General features: G+C 39.5%; 1 protein-coding gene across 1 annotated transcript; it reads left to right on the forward strand.

Annotated features, from left to right (window-relative positions):
- The first annotated feature begins 745 nt into the window (after positions 1-745).
- LOC138907585 (uncharacterized) lies at positions 746-1,195 on the forward strand. The gene has a single exon (XM_070198187.1). It carries the CDS (start codon positions 746-748, stop codon positions 1,193-1,195), a length of 450 nt encoding a protein of 149 aa, XP_070054288.1.
- Positions 1,196-16,489: the final 15,294 nt, after the last annotated feature.

Below are 16,489 nucleotides of genomic sequence, written 5' to 3' on the forward strand. Positions count from 1 at the left end.
GTGCTACGGGGTGGTGCCAAAGAGGTTACTATCGGTTATGATGGTGTTCTGTGACTCCAGGTTCGCCTATGTGTTCCTAATGTTGATGTCCTGAGGGAGACGATTCTAGAGGTAGCACACAGTTCGCGGTATTCTATTCATCCAGGTGCTACAAAGATGTATCGTGACCTAAGGCAACATTACTAATGGCGGCGGATGAAAAAGGACATAGTAGAGTATGTGGCAAGATGTCTAAATTGCGAGTAGGTTAAGTATGAGTACCAGAGGCCAGGTGGCCTACTTCAGCATATGGTTATACCGGAGTGGAAGTAGGAGTGCATCACTATGGACTTCATAGTTGGGTTGTCGCAGGCGTTGAGGAAATTTGATGCCATTTGGGTAATTGTCGAATGGCTGACCAAGTCGGCGCACCTTATTCCGGTAGTGACTACGTACTCTTCAGAGAGGTTGGCCCAGATTTATTTTCAGGAGATTGTCTAGTTGCACGGTGTGCCTATTTCCATCATTTCAGAAAGAGGCCCTTAGTTCACTTCACATTTTTGGAGAGCAGTACAAAGTGAGTTGGGTACCCGGATAGAGCTTAGCACAGCCTTTAATCCGCAGACTAATCGGCAGTCACAGTTGACAGTTCAGATTCTGGAGGATATGCTCAAAGCATGTGTGATTGACTTCGAAGGGCAGTGGGGTCGATTCTTACCTTTGGCCGAGTTTTATTTATAACAACAGTTATCAGTCCAGCATCAAGATGGCTCCATTTGAGGCTTTATATGGTTGGCAATGTCGTTCCCCCATTAGTTGGTTTGAGCCAGGTAAGGCTAGGTTATATGGCACAGATTTGGTAACAGATGCCTTGGATAAGGTAAAGTTTATTCAGGAGAGACATTGCACAGCTCACTCAAGACAGAAGAGTTACACGGATCAGAAAGTGCATTATTTATCATTTATGGTAGAGGAGAAGTTTTTCTTGAAAGTCTTGCCAATCAGGGATATCATGATGTTCAGAATAAAGGGCAAGCTGAGTCCGAGGTTCATTGGTCCATTTGAGGTGTTGGAGCGAGTTGGGGAGGTTGCTTACAAGCTTGTTTTGCCTTCCCAGTCTATCAGGAGTTCATCCTATTTTCCACGTGTCTATGCTCCGGAAGTACCATGCCGCCAGGTCACATGTGTTAGATTACATCACAGTTCAGCTAGATGAGAGCATGGGTTATGAGGAGGCGCAAGTTTCCATTGTTGCTAGGCAGGTCCACCAGTTGAGTTCTAAAAGGATTTCAGCGGTAAAGGTCCAGTTGAGGAGGCGACTTGGGAGACCGAGGAGGACATACGGAGCAGATATCCATACCTATTCAGCACCCCAAGTATGATTCTAGACCCGTTCGAGGACAAACGTTTATTTAAGAGGTGGAGAATGTAACGACTCGATCGGTCATTTTGTTTTCTAGGTCCCTGTTCCCCTACTTAAGACTTCCCGTATATTCTTTTACTGTATTATAACTTGCGGGGATGATAGATTTGGTTTTGGAAGTGTTCGAGTTGAATTCGGAACACTTAGTTCCTTAATAGTGGCCTAAGGTGGTTAAGTTTGACTTGAGTCAACATTTTGAGTAAACAACCTCGGAACTAGAATTTAATGGTTCCAATAGGTTCATATGATGATTTTGGACTTGGACGTGTGCCCAGATCGAGTTTCGGGTGATCTGAGAGCGTTTCGGCGCTTAATGTTGAAAGTTGGCACCTTGAAGGTTTTAGAGTTTCTTAAATTTGGTTTGAAGTTGACTTTGATATTATCGATGTCCATTTGAGATTCCGAGTCTGGGAATAGATTCGTCGCATTCGGAGCTAGTTAAAGAAGTTTGATGTTTGTAAGTTGATTAATTTGGTTTCACGGTGTTTTCTTAGTTTTGATGTTGTTTTATTTATTCTGAGACTTCGAGCAAGTCCGTATTATGTTTATGAGCTTGTTGGTACAGTTGGACAGGATCCCGGGTGACTCGGGTGTGTTTTGGACCACCCGAAGTTAAGTCAAAAATTCCAGAAATTGCTGGTATTGGTTTCCTTCTTCGCGAACGCGGAGGGTTTCTCGCGTTCGAGATGAAGGATAATGGGCAGGAGTGATTTGTCCTTCGCATTCGCGATCACTTGGTCACGTAGGTTTAAGACATGTGGCCTTCGCGTTCGCGATAGGAGGTCTACGTTCACGTAGAAGGGAAAAGGGCATGGGGTCATTGGGTCGTTGCCCTTCGCGTTCATGAAGGGTAGGTCGCATTCGTGAAGCTTGGGATGGGCTAGCCTTCGTGGTCGTGAGCACCAGGTCGCATTCGCGATGGGCTTTTTCTAAGCCTTGGCAATTGTGCCTTCACGATCGCGAGGCCTTTTTCGGGATCGCGAAGAAGGGCCACTAGGCAGAACATTTAATAAAAATCGGGACTTCATCTATTCTTTTTCATTTTCCACTTCTTTTGGCCGTTTATAAAACTCTTGGATGGGGGATTTTCATCTAGCATTTTAAAGTAAGTGATTTCTACCGAATGTGAGTTTAATACATTGATTATGGGTAGATTTTAACATAGAAATTGTAAACATTATGGGATTTTGTTGAAAAAACTAGATTTTGATAAAAATGAGATTAGACCACGAAATTGATTATGGAATTGAGTAAAAATTATATATTTCTCGTAAGGTTATGGGTAACATTTAGCTACAAAATATTCGGAATCCAGGCACGTGGGCCTGGTGGTGACTTTTAGGAATTTTTCAAATTTGGTTGGGTAATTTTCCAATTGACGAGAGTCCGTACATAGCTAAAATCATGTTATGTCCGATTAGACATAGGATTTTATCATGAAATATTTGTATTATTTGAACCCAACTTGTTAGTTTAATTACTTATATAAATAAGTGAAATTTGATTAGAGATTATATTTGACCGAGCTTCGCTACTTTAGGTGTTGGAGGAATAATCAATTTTTGATAGAAAACTTTATGCTCCTTTATGTGCCTATCTCGCTGTTGTAAACGTATGTTCCGTGATCCGAAAAGTTTTTCTATTCCTATGGATCGGGTCGAATGCCTCGGAAATATTTATATATAATGAGATGCATCCATAGATCAGGTTGTACGACCTCGGTAGTGTTTGTACACGATTATTATGGATCGGTCTGTACGACCTCGGCATAACTCGTGCGTGATGTTACTAGGAGTCTGATTATACTTGATATTCCCTTCATGACTTGAGAATTTGTAACTACTTGATGGCATATATTTTTTGAAATTGGCATGTGATATTAGGAGATTTTAGATTGTTATTTTGATAAAGAATCACTTATTTATTGCTTCTTATTCTATTGTTATAGTCGTATTTCATGCTTAGCTATAGTTCTTGCACTTTATTTATTGACCTCTATTAAGTGTCGATGTCGATCCCTTGTCACTATTTTTCGAGGTTAGACTAGATACTTACTTGGTACACGTTGTTTACATACTCACGCTACACTTCTGCACTAATTGTGCAGGTTTGAGGTAGGTACATCTAGTGGTCATTTGAGCGCGCACCCCCGTTACCCGGAGACCTAGTGGTGAGCTGCTTCCCATACTCCGTTCTGCAGCACCCGAAGTTTCCTTCTTGTTATATTTATTATTTCTGCCTATTTTAACCGGTTAGGATAGATTGTTTCTCAACCTATGAGGTTACACCATACCGATCCATCCTAAACAATTTCTAGCTGGTCAAAATGGGTCATACACATCTTGACTCAATTATTTTTTTATCATAACTCAACCCATTCAGCTTTAGGCAGGTTGGACGGTTTTGAGTTTGGATTGCCAGTGTAGACATATAAATGTTATACAGAATTAAATCCAATAAAATAACTTGGACTATATTTTAAATTCAAAATATATTATTCCAAATAAATATTATGGGCTAATTTAATTGGATTAATTATATACATCTAATAAATAAGGCCAAATTCATTGGGTTAGCCCATTTAATTGGGCTACAAATGATGAACCCACTTTATTAAGCCTGAGATATCATCTTCCTAGAGGCCTTATTTGGTGCCACGTGTCAAATGACGTGGAACGCCAAGTCAAATGGAAGAGACAATATGATCATGCCACGTGTCAAAATTAAAGGCATGTCAAGTCAAATTAATAGGCCAATGAAACCGCGCTATATGTACAAGTGACATTTTTTGGCCAATCAAATGTGGTCTTGTCACGCTTCAATCTGATTGGTTGGAAAGAGTTTGTTTTCATGAAAATTCTTATCTTCCACAACTATAAATATGGGTCTTCATGACTAAGAAAACACATCAGAAATCATAACAAGAAGCAAGAGAGATCAAGCAATAAACTATGATTATCGTTCAAGCAAGCAATTTTCAAGCAAATAAAGATCAAGTCTGAGAAATCAAGTTCAAGCTAAAGTGCGAAGAGCAAATAAAGGTTCAAGGAGTATGAGTTCAAATCAAAGTTCGTGCTAGTTGAATTAAAGATCATCGTTCGTGAAAACAGGCATAAATTCAAGATCAAGCTCGAAAGCCCTTGAATTTTTATTAGAAAAGAAGAATTAGAGGATTCATAGAGATTGTACACTCGTATTACTTGAAATCAAAAACTATGATTATTGCAATACTTTTTGGTCTTGATTATTTTTTTGACGCAATTTATTGTCTACAAATTCTTGAACACCCAGTAGGACCAATTCTGTACTTCATATCTTTCTCTTGTAAAGCGAGGTCTGCAAATTCCAAAACCAGTTGGGGGAAATATCACTTGTTACGTGTTTGTCGAAGTTTAGCACATGTTGTCAACAAAAGATCGAAGGTGTACTTCAAGTCTCGTATTCAAGTTTCGTTAAGATTACACACTGACAAATCTTGAAGTGGGGGCATTTATAGACTTTAAAAATTTCTCAAATTAGTGAATAAGAAAATTTGGACTAGGGCCTATACAACAAGAGCCAATTAGGGTTATTCGATCGATGACTACTCCACCCAAACCCCAATTCATGCTTATAAATAAGGCTACATATATCCTTCAAAACCATCTCAGCAATTCCATAAACTCTCGGAATATGCACAAAGAGATCAAATATACGATTTGTGAAATTTCATAAAAATCTTGAAATATTCATTAAGAGATCAAAGTCATGTAAAATATGTCTTGCTCAATGTTCTAGCAACATTCAAGATCCAAATGCAGTGCTGCTACATGCTTCTTCATCATTAAATACATCAAGGAGATGCATATCATCCTACGTTCGAGCAATGCTAATGGGGCACATGTCGTTTGGCCCGTTTGGGCAACGCAGTTGAGATTGGAGCAGAATGGATGACTCTCGAGAAGGATCTAATGAATTCAAGATTTATATGTAGCAATTGTGAGTTTATCCGGATCAGCATATGGCTAGGATCTGAGATTTACATTGGATGGTGTCGAGACTCGCGGTATTTCTATGTCATTATGGATTTTACATTTCGGTATCAAGAAGGTGGAGGAAAATGGCTTTAGATTCACAGAAGGTCACTTTAAAATGGGTATCTCGGTTGTGGTACTTTTGGGATACTTAAGAGGAAATACAACGGCTTATGGGCCTTAGGGCGGTGCGGTTTTATTTTAGGATCTCGCGAGTTTTGGTTAAGAATCATGGTGTCCTGGCAATAAAAAATGTCACTTTGAGGGTAATTCAGAAGGTACTCAGAGAAAGAGTAGAACTTGGTAGTAGATTGGATCGGCAAAGTAATAGATATGATCGGTTCTTTGGGTACTTATGATGTGGTGAGTCTCTACAGGTGCTCGGCATCAATACTCTTGGATTTGTCGACTTGCATGGCTTGGTTGAGTTAGAGAGATTCAGTTCTGATGGCTTGATTGTGTGCAAAGGGGTTTCAAAGTGCTCTCGAGGATTTCTACCACGGTTAGAGGTGTATATTTCCTACCGACGTGAGGAACATGTTGCGTATTGTGATTTTCTCCTAGATGAGATCAAATGGAAGGTTCCTGGCCAATTGAGTATGTAGTTTTCTTGCGACTCAGAGTTGATTATGAGGTTCTCGTACCTTTCCTATGATGGCATGATAGATGTGGTGTGTTAAGTGCGATTGAGATTTGCATGTGCAAGGTCACAGTCCAGATTTGGACGGGAAGGTCATGAATTTTGGACAGCATGGACAGTTTCAGATATTTAGATTAATGTTATAACTACTTGGTAATTCCTAAGAAGGGTTCGCATTTCAAAAGGTGCACTGTGTTCAGACTTACGAATACTTCATTGGTATTGTGGTACTTGCCTGGTTAATCGATGATTGATATTCAAATTTTTCTATGTGACACAAAAGAGTTATAGAATTATTCCTCGTGGGATGATTGTGTATGAGAGATGTGTTAGATATTTGGGCGGTGGGGTTCGGATCAGATATGGTGATTCGTGTGTTCTATGGATCTGGAGACCAGGAGTTCTCAAAAATAGATTGTTTTGTGGTTGTGGAATGTGAAGATGTGGCCAAAGCTAGCCAGATAATAGTATGTGTTATAGTTCAGTCATTGTGGACTTTTAAAGGGTTATATATCTATTTGTGGGTGACCAGAGTGGATTTGGAGTCCATTGGCAGGCCCAATGAGGATGTGTATTCTACACCGGGTCAGATTGGTTGACTCCGTACGTTATTGTCGAGGGATGTGCCATTCGGTAGAGTTAAGCTTATGTGTGTTCTGATATGATCTATGTGTTACTCCTCTATGCTATGAAGGGTTGTGATTTGTTGGTTATAAGCATGCATGGTGCGGTTCTGTTTAGGTCTTGTAGTGGGATTTTAGCAAGATGATTATAGGGGTTTCGAATAGTTGATTGCGCCTTGGTTATGCTCTCTCCAGACTGTGGTATATTGTGCTATTTGCTTCCTCATGGTTATGGTCATACACTTCGTGTATTTGATGTCGAATTGTGTGTAGTTGTTAATTTTGAGCATGGTGGCATGAAGTATTTCATATGGACCCGTGTTTGGATGGGGTCACGTATTGCAGCTAAGTTATTTTGGGATATGATCCTTTGAGTTAGATTCGTGAGTCTTGGTTCTACCATGTATGATGGGTTCATATCATTGCGGTTGTGGTGGTACTTGTTGAGTTTGTGGGCCAGTTCTCTCATTTGAGTCATTTTCCATTTTGGGTACATTTGAGTTGTTGCTTATTGATGCACGGATTGCATGGGTTGTGATTCTAGGTAGCATTGGTGTGGCATGTCAATAGGATAGATGGGCTTGATAAAGTAAGGTCATTGGACCTAGAATGGGTGCTATCTGATTTGTTTGCGGTATATTTGAAAGGATAATGTCAGTGATCAGCTTAGAAAATGGCTTTAGTTCTTGTCGAAGGAGAGGGAGCTCCATGACTTGTTGATCTGATGAATGGTTATGAGTTTCTGCATGTTTCTTTCATCATCGGCAGTGTACGAAGGTTATAGAATGAGGTTTTGTTTGAGATGAGATTTATTACCGGTAATGGGTTATTTTGAGCAGTTACTGTGATCGTAAATTTTGCTACGGGTATGCAAGTCGTGTGGTATGTCATGTGATTACATCTTGGGTTATGGTTATGGATTGATACAGCTTGTTCAGACTTGTACAGTGTGTAGACGCGAGGTTCAAATCTTGTAGGAAATTTTGGATGTTGGAAATTGAATTCTATTGTTTACGGGCTAAGGTTGAAGTAATGATCTTCAGTTATTTTGTGTTGTCGGGCCTATATTGAATAGGGTGACGTGGGATCACCCCCGGGTATGTGCAAGGTAAGGTTACATGGCAGTTTGATAGCTTTGGAACGACTCTCGACACGTGCGAGGACGAACGTATATTTAAGTGGGGGAGGATGTAACGACCCAACCGGTCATTTTGAGCATCTGCATTTCGCTCGGTAGTTTGGGGGAAAGAGTAGTTCCTTATGATGTATTATGACCGGTGTGCATCATCGGTTTTGGTTTTCAGGTGATCCGTAGTTTGATTTGGAAGAATGAATTTTATCATTGAAGCTTTAAGTTGGAAGAGTTGACTAAGTTTGACATTTTTGAATTTGACCTCGGAACGGAGTTTTGAGGGTTATGTTAGGTCCGGATGGCGATTTTGGACTTGGGCGTATGCCCGGATTTGCATTTGGATATTTCTAGAAGAATTCGGCGCTAATTGGTGAAAGTTGAAAAATTAAAGGTTTGAAAAGTTCATAAGTTTGACCCAGAGTTGATTTGGAGGATATCGGATTCGAATTTTGGTTCCGGGAATTGGAATAGCTTCGTTATGTCATCGGAGACTTGTGTGCAAAAAATTGGGTTTATTCCGGGTTGATTTGATATGCTTCGGCGCGAGTTTTGGAAGTTGGAATTTCAAAGTTCATCTAAGTTTGATTTGAGGTGCGATTAGTCATTTTGATGTTGTTATGTGTGATTTGAGGCCTCGAATAGGTTTGTGTTATATTTTGGGACTTGTTGGTATATTCGGACGGGGTCCCGAGGGGCCCGTGGTGAGTTTCGGACGTGGTTCGGATCATTTTGTCCCATGTTGCATTGCTGAGGAAGTGCAGGTTCTGGTGTTGCGCACCTACGGTTAGTTTTGCGCAGGTGTGGTGGTCGCAGAAGCGGAGATGTGATTGCACCTGTGGAAAGGGTCTGGGTTTGGGGTCATCGGAGATGTGGATCTTGGGGCGCATCTGCGGCCCCGCAGAAGCGTCGGCCAGTGGCGCAGAAGCGGTATTTAGCGCGGGAGCGGAACAAGACTCGCACATACGCTGTCGCAGAAGCGGAATTTGGTTCCGCATGTGCGAGGGTATGTGGTTAGTGTATTTCCGCAGAAGTGGATGTCTTGTCGCAGAAGCGACACCGCAGAAGCGGTTCATTTATCGCAAATGCGTAAAGGTCGCGGCAGAACAATATTAAATTGAGGTTTTTAGTTTTTTTATCATATTTTGAGATTTGGGACTCGGATTGAGGAAATATTTGTAGTGATTTTTACTACATGGATTGGGGTAAGTGTTCTACACTCTGTTTTGATTATATTTCGCGAATCTATCTTCATTTTTGGTAATTGGTTGATGAATTTTAAAGAGGAAATTGGGGGATTTTGTCTAAAATTTCATAAAACAAAATTTTGAGTTTTGAACATCGATTCGGAGTCGGATTTGACTGATACTAGTATGGTTGAACTCGTAATTGACTAGGTTGTCTGATTTTATAAGTTTTGTCGGGTTTCGAGGTGCGGTCTCTGGTTTGACGTTTGAGTTGATTTTGGGCTTTTGATTAAGGATTTAACCTTTATCATTTGGAATTGTTTTCTTATGCATTATTTGATGTATTTGAGTTGCTTTTAGCTAGTTTCGAGCCGTTTGGACGTCGGTACACGCAAAATGGCATTTTTGGCACATCGCTTGGCTTACTCGGTATTGGATTTGGCTTGTTCGAGGTAAGTAACACTTCTAAAGTTGGTGCTGAGGGTATGAAACCCCGAATTATGTGCTATGCGATTGATGTTGAGGTGACGTGCATGCTAGGTGACGGGTGTATGGGTGTGCACCATAGTAACTGTGATTTAGTCGATACCATGGAATTGTATAGCTACCATATCTGAACGTTTTTACTATACTCTATGTGTTAGAGCACTTGAGCTATAATTTATGCTAGAAATCATGTTTAGGCTATATGCTGGCTCTATTGGGACCCACAGTGGTCGTTCCTTGGTGTTGAGTTATTTGTTTAATTGTAGTTATGTACTCAGTCGTATTCATAATTACATATCATATCTCAGTCTCTATTATTATATATTGTCGCATCTCATATCATTGACTTTGGCTGCTTAGCATGAGTGTTGTGAGCCTGAGAGACTGGAGAGATTGATGACTGAGTGAGGCCGAGGGCCTGATTGTGAAAATATTGATACTATAGCACGTAAGTTGTCCATGCGGATCCATATATTGATACTATAGCACGTGAATTGTCCGTGCAGCACTTGAGTTATCTGTGTGGATCCAGATATTAATACTATAGCACGTGAGTTGTCCGTGCAGCACGTGAGTTGTCCGTGCGGATTATAGTGCTTGGGCTGAAAGAGCCCCTCCGGAGTCTGCACACCCCCAGTGATCGCAGTTGCTAGCAGTTATTATGTTTGGACTTGATCTTCTATGTACTGTACTGAGTGACTGAGTGTGCTGAGTTTTGAGCATGATGAGTGAGGATACGAGACAGTGAGATTGAGTACTCTGAGAGTGCGAGTACATGAGTTCATCATTGAGATGCATTGCATTTGACATGCGTACTTGAGATACAGGCATAGAGATGCATTTCCTCATGCTACCCAATTTTGGTGGAATTCATGATTTCACCTGTATATTGACATGTAGGCATAGAGATGTATTTTTCTCATGCTATCTGAAAATGAAACATCTTGTTTATTGTTGAAAGCTGTTTTTGGGAAAATCATAATTTTCAAATTTATTCATATATTTTTGAGTTTTTCGGTGAAAGATCTGGGATCTACTGTTATACTTGAAAAGCATGCCTATTTTCCGTAACTGTGAACCAGCTGAATTATTTCTTGTACCATCTTTATCATATTGTTATGAACTGTTGCTGGTTATTGGAGTTGGACCCTGACCCTTGTCCCAGCTCGTCACTACTTTCAACCTAAGGTTAGGTTTGTTACTTATTGAGTACATGGGGTCGGTTAAACTCATACTACACTTTTGCACCTTGTATGCAGATGTTGGATATTGATGTTGCTGTGCACAACGGGAGCTGGATTTGAAGATGTACCTGCGTTACGGTCATAGTTGTCTCTTGATCTTGGTAGCTATAGAATTTTAATATGTTCCTGTATAGTTCAAACATATGATGTACTTTATTTCATACCAGCTTTGTAAATTCTAAATCTTAGAAGCTCGTGATTTGCACTACCAGTCCTTGGGGAGTTGTATAAAATTCAGTTATCTCATCTTTGATTCACATCAGTGTTATTATATTATGTTATTTTGTTAATTGGCTTACCTAGCGGATTGGGTTAGGTGTCATCACGACGGTTTGGATTTTGGATCGTGACACTTTACCACTTCTTCAAGTGTAGGTGGAGCATCTTTCTCATATTCATCTTCTTCAGGGTCCCCATCATTGAATGATATGTGATAACATGATGAAACATACTCAAATTTCACGTCATCATCCATTAGAGATGAAATACCATGCTCACCTTGTGCAGTAACGTGATACGAAGAAAATTACTTCGTCTTCATCACGCTCCTTAGTGTAGACCATAGTATATGGCTTTACCTTGAGTATTTCTTTACATGAAACCACAAGTTTTGTTTGTCGTCTCATTCTAGAAGGAACCAAAATTTGAAAATCCTTATAGATCTTCTAGATTCTGGGTGAAGCGGGGTGTTCTTATGCTTTGATAATATCTTTGAAATTTGTTCTTCTTCTTCAATTGACCTAATCTCTCAAATACAGAAAGCCTCACAATTAATTTTCCAAGTCGATCAAAGACAGAAGGCCTATCGGAACCGGCAGATTCATCTTCGGTAGTGATATGATTATTGCTTGCTCTTTTTATAGAGATGCAAACTGGTGACGGTTCCTTGTATCCCAGACCTTCACGTGGATGCCTTTTAGTAGCTTTTGATGGGAGCTTCCCTAATTTTAACAGCTCATTGGGATTATATCTAGCTTTTGCAAATATCCTGTAAGCATTAGGATCAAAAGCTTCATTTGCACTATTTTTAGGGAGTTTCATATTCTGCGAATGATTTTTGGCCACGAACTCTCCAAGTAGCATTGGGGACATCTTTACTGCATCAATTCGTTTGATCAGAAGAGTTAAATCCCTTAGCATATTAGTTTTGAGATTGGACGATTCTCCCTCCTCTTTCTTCTTTGTAGGGACGTAGCGGAGCGCAGGAGTTACTTTATTGCCATAAGACACAATGTTCCCTCTATGAGATTTATTCGAGCTAGGGTGTACCTCCTCAACAACAGCTTTGGCTTTACGAGAAGCCACCACAACTCTTTCAGTCGTGGACTCGTCATTATTTCTCTTTATGACATCATCAGCTTTTATCTTCTTCATAACATAGTTCTTCAAGTAGGAACTTTGCATCCCCGAAGTGCGACTCAGCCTCAGTGAATGGTTTGTCATCAGCAATTATCTTTTTCTTGACCCCATCCTTGTAGTACTTTAAACATTGATCGTAGGTAGATGGAGCCACTTTATTCTCATGTATCTAAGGCCTCCCAAGCAAGACGTTGTTTGAAGTCTTTGCATCGATCACATGCGGCCATGCAATTAATTGCATATCTCCGATGGTGATCTCCAATTTAATTGTGCCTATCGCTCTTTAACCCCTTAGTTGAAGCCTTGAATCATCAAGCGGCTTTTCGAGAGTTCGTTCAGGGGGATGCCAAGTTCTTTCATGGTACGAATTGGTAAGATGTTCACTGAGGATCCTCCGTCAATCCAAATTGTATTTACCTCTTTATTGTGCATATAGTCAGCCATGTATAATGGGCGATTATGAGAAGTGTCACCTAGTAGAAGGCCATCATGCGTGAATGTGACTTTTTCTTCGAAGCATTAACTTCTTGAGGAATGGACTTAGTGAGCTTTTCTAGCTCTAAAGATGGTTCCAATGATATATCTTCACCCTTTTCTTCTCTTTTATCAGCATTGCAATAGGAGGACGCGTCACTATCATGGGAAATCTTTGTGTGGAGCCAACTTGGTACGAATTCCTCCAAAGTTACTGGATGTCATGGCTTTTAAGGGTAGTGCACCTCAAATTTTGATTTCTTCAAATGCTTAACTGGATTTTGTTTCAATGGTCTTTTCACTATCATTTTCCTTGTTGGTTGTTCTATTGAATCTTTTCGTGGACTTCTTTTGTGGCGTCTACGGCGAGTCACCAATATCCAACCTTCATCATCAGGCTGACCAACTTCGACTATGTTATTCTCCAGTATTTCTTTATCTTTACTTTCTTCAAGACTGCATAACTCATCTGGATGGAATGAGCCAAAGGTGATAGATATTTGGTTCACACAGGCCTTCTCATTGTCGCGCCCCGTTTTCTCGCGAAAGCGGGCTTCGACGTGTGACAACTCTTTTAAATGGGTATTCAAAGAGAAGAGTCGCCACCTAATGGTTTAACGTGCGTTACGACACCTATTTGTAAATAACTTTGTTTGACTAGTCAACGCCACCAATGATCGGGTAAAGGCTCAAATTACCTCAAAGAAAAGGTGTTAGGCACTCTTCGCGGTCCATAACTGTGGGTCCCAGACGAACTTTAAACTATGTGAATTATGTAATTAGACTAGGTGATCAAATAAATAAAGGAAACTTTAGAAGTCGAAGAGTCTTATTAGGGCACGTGAGAATCGGCACAAATCTTAATGACTATAGAGATACAACTACATTGATCTATGTTAAATGACTAAGTGTAAATAACAAATAAAGAAAGGGGAGGGGGTCCTATGTGTTTTAGCCTAAAAATCACCCCGTGCAACATAAATAATACTTCGCAACTCCTTTGAGGTAGGGGTTGCTCATATTATTCAGCGGGCACAGACTATCATCTCCTGTTACCCGATTACTATATTAAAGTTGTTTACCTAAAGGCGCTCTAATTTAATTCTAGGTCGTACCCTATGCGTGCACTACCCGTCTCATACATATGGTCCAGGAGGCTTTGGACCTCTATTTGGGTGGTTCTAGACTTCTCCTAGGTTACTCAAAATGATAAAAATTAGGTAACATTCAAAACAATCAAGACTTCACGTAAAGATAATTAGAGGCCCAAGTTAGCCTCCACACATAAACAACAAATGCATGCGGGCAGATTCAGCAATAGATAGTTTTCAGGATTAAGACGCATTATAGCCGTTAAGTCCTATAAGCATGATTTCTATGTGATTCCGGATCCCAGCATTATACATGTAGTGTTGCAGTTTTTGGACTATCGTATGGGCAGATTAAAGGTATTACAAATCTATAGGCATGATCTCTAGTTATCTGCGTAATGAGGTAGCAAAACAATCCCAGAACTCTGAATTACCAATGCTGATTTTACAGACATGTTTCTTAGGTACGTGACAGTATCCTATAGGAAAGATTTCTAGCAGTTAACAACTGTAATTGATTTTATATACTTTATACCTATAGGCATATTGTCTAAGTGTGGAAATGTGATGAAGTAACAAAGTAATTGATTAGTTGATTAAGATCCTATAGTCATGATATCTAAAGGAGAACGTGCTACGAGCAATAGAAGCAATTGTTTGATTGATTAATTGAAACCCTATAGACATAGTATCTAGATGGATATTAGCAAACATGTGTTATTGCACATGAATGATTTATCACAAAGGTACAGGACAAGACATGGGACACACATTAATCCACAAGTAGCAAGGAAAGCATGCTTAGGCTAATAACATAATCAGGAGTTAACTATAGAACATTAAGTTGCACATGAATTATTCAACAAGAATTAGAGCAGGTTCTAGGCATGATTCAACTCTTTACAAGAGTACAGAACAAGGCAACAAGATAAACGCATAATAAGCAGCACATTAGAATAAACAGGCTTTAAGAAAACAGAATCAAGGCAACAAATAGGCAAACTCGATTACTAGAAGGTATAGAGCCTCAAGAAGAGCTTCAGAGCATACAATAGAATGTTGGTTCATAAAAACAAATCTCAAAGACATAGATATGTAGAACATGAACTCAAACGAAAAGAGAATGAAATTTCAAGGTTCATCGGTACTTACCAGTTACTAATTAACAAGTAAACTAAGAACAATTTCAGCAATATCTCGAAAGTCAGTAGCAAAGCGAACAATAGAACCCCAAATCTCACTGCGTTAGAGTTCCCCAAGGGTTTCAGATGAACCCCGGGCAGTACTCGCATTGCGAAAGGTCGAATAATCGAGTTTCGGTGGCCTTGGCTTTCAGCCGGCCAAGGGTTTAAGTTTTAGAATAGTGTAAGGCGAGAATAAGAAAGGCAGTAGTAGTTTTTTAGCGATTAGAATCTCTCTAAAGGTGAAATTGGGAAGGGGTTTATATAGTGACAGATTAGGATGAACAAACATGGAAAATAATCAAATAATCGTAAATAAGGAAGGAAAAGATCGCATGCAATCAGTAATAGAGTCGGTAGAAGAAATGACGGAAATTTCAAACCCTAGTTGGGTCCAACGGCCATAAATCGGACCGATAATGCAAGAATCATTTATTATATAGTGTATATAGGCGAAATATCACTCAGATCTTCACAAAATCAGAGTCAATCAGGCCTGCTCTTGAAAGATAGTTCTTGCCAAAAATAGGGCGAGAACTAAGTAACACCTTAGACACGCATACAATAAGAAAGTATCACAAAATAGGTAAGTGAATCACGGATTGATTCCATTTTTAGGTTGGAATCGGAAAGCAATCGGGAGGCGGCTACTAGGGTTTCTCAGAAGAGGAAGTGGTTGAGTGGTTTAAGGGAGGCTGATAGTTTAAAATGGGGTGAGGGTTTGGGTTATGGGGATATAAGGAGAAGGGAAGGGTTTATTATGGATCGTTGATCATTTAAGATCAACGGCCATGATCAAAGAAGAAACGGGGCGGGTTATTTGACGGGTCGCGACCGGGTCATCTAAAGGGTTGTCTGGTTAGGCTGGGGTGTTGGGCTAATGGTTTGGGCCAAATTCGGTCCGAACAAATTGGCCTGTTTTAGGCCAGCTCTTGAAACCCTTTAAAATTAACAAAAAAAAAATAAATTATTAAAACGTCTAATAAATGGTAAAAATAATATTTATTTTATAAAAAATATTTGAAAATAATAACTCAACATTATAAACAATATAAAATTCTATTTGGCATAAATAATATGATAAACGCAATTATTTGTAGAATATAGGCTATTATTGCAAAAATTATGTAAATAGCTCAAAATGCAAATATAATTATGTGAAATGAAGTAAAAATATTTTAAAACATGTATGTGGGTGTAAATAATAAATTTAGATGATTAAGTCATCACAAAATAATTTAAAAGGGTAATTAATAAATATTCAAATAATTTAAATGCAAGAAAAATCAATTTGAAAGCTTTAAAAATTTATGAAATATTATAGAAAATACTTCTATAACCCTGTAAATTAGGTAATGATGCAAAATGATATTTTGAAAGTATATATACTATTTGAAAAAATATGAGGGCAAAACTAGGTATCAACAGCTGCCCCTCTTTACCCGAGAATGATGAACGAGTTGTCGGGTAAAGAAAATGATGACCAATTTTGTCCGAAATGAGTGAGGAATGATGTGTTTTGAAAAAATGGGGGGCCGAACCCTGATTCTTGAGTTGCCTACATATCCCTGGTGTTACGGTAATCAGGCTGTGTGTAGTTCTGGATCCAACGGCAAACGAAACCGATGGAGTTGTTATAAGAGTGGTCATATATTTCGAA

Source organism: Nicotiana tomentosiformis, chromosome 3 (assembly GCF_000390325.3).
Source record: "Nicotiana tomentosiformis chromosome 3, ASM39032v3, whole genome shotgun sequence".
Lineage (NCBI taxonomy): Eukaryota > Viridiplantae > Streptophyta > Magnoliopsida > Solanales > Solanaceae > Nicotiana > Nicotiana tomentosiformis.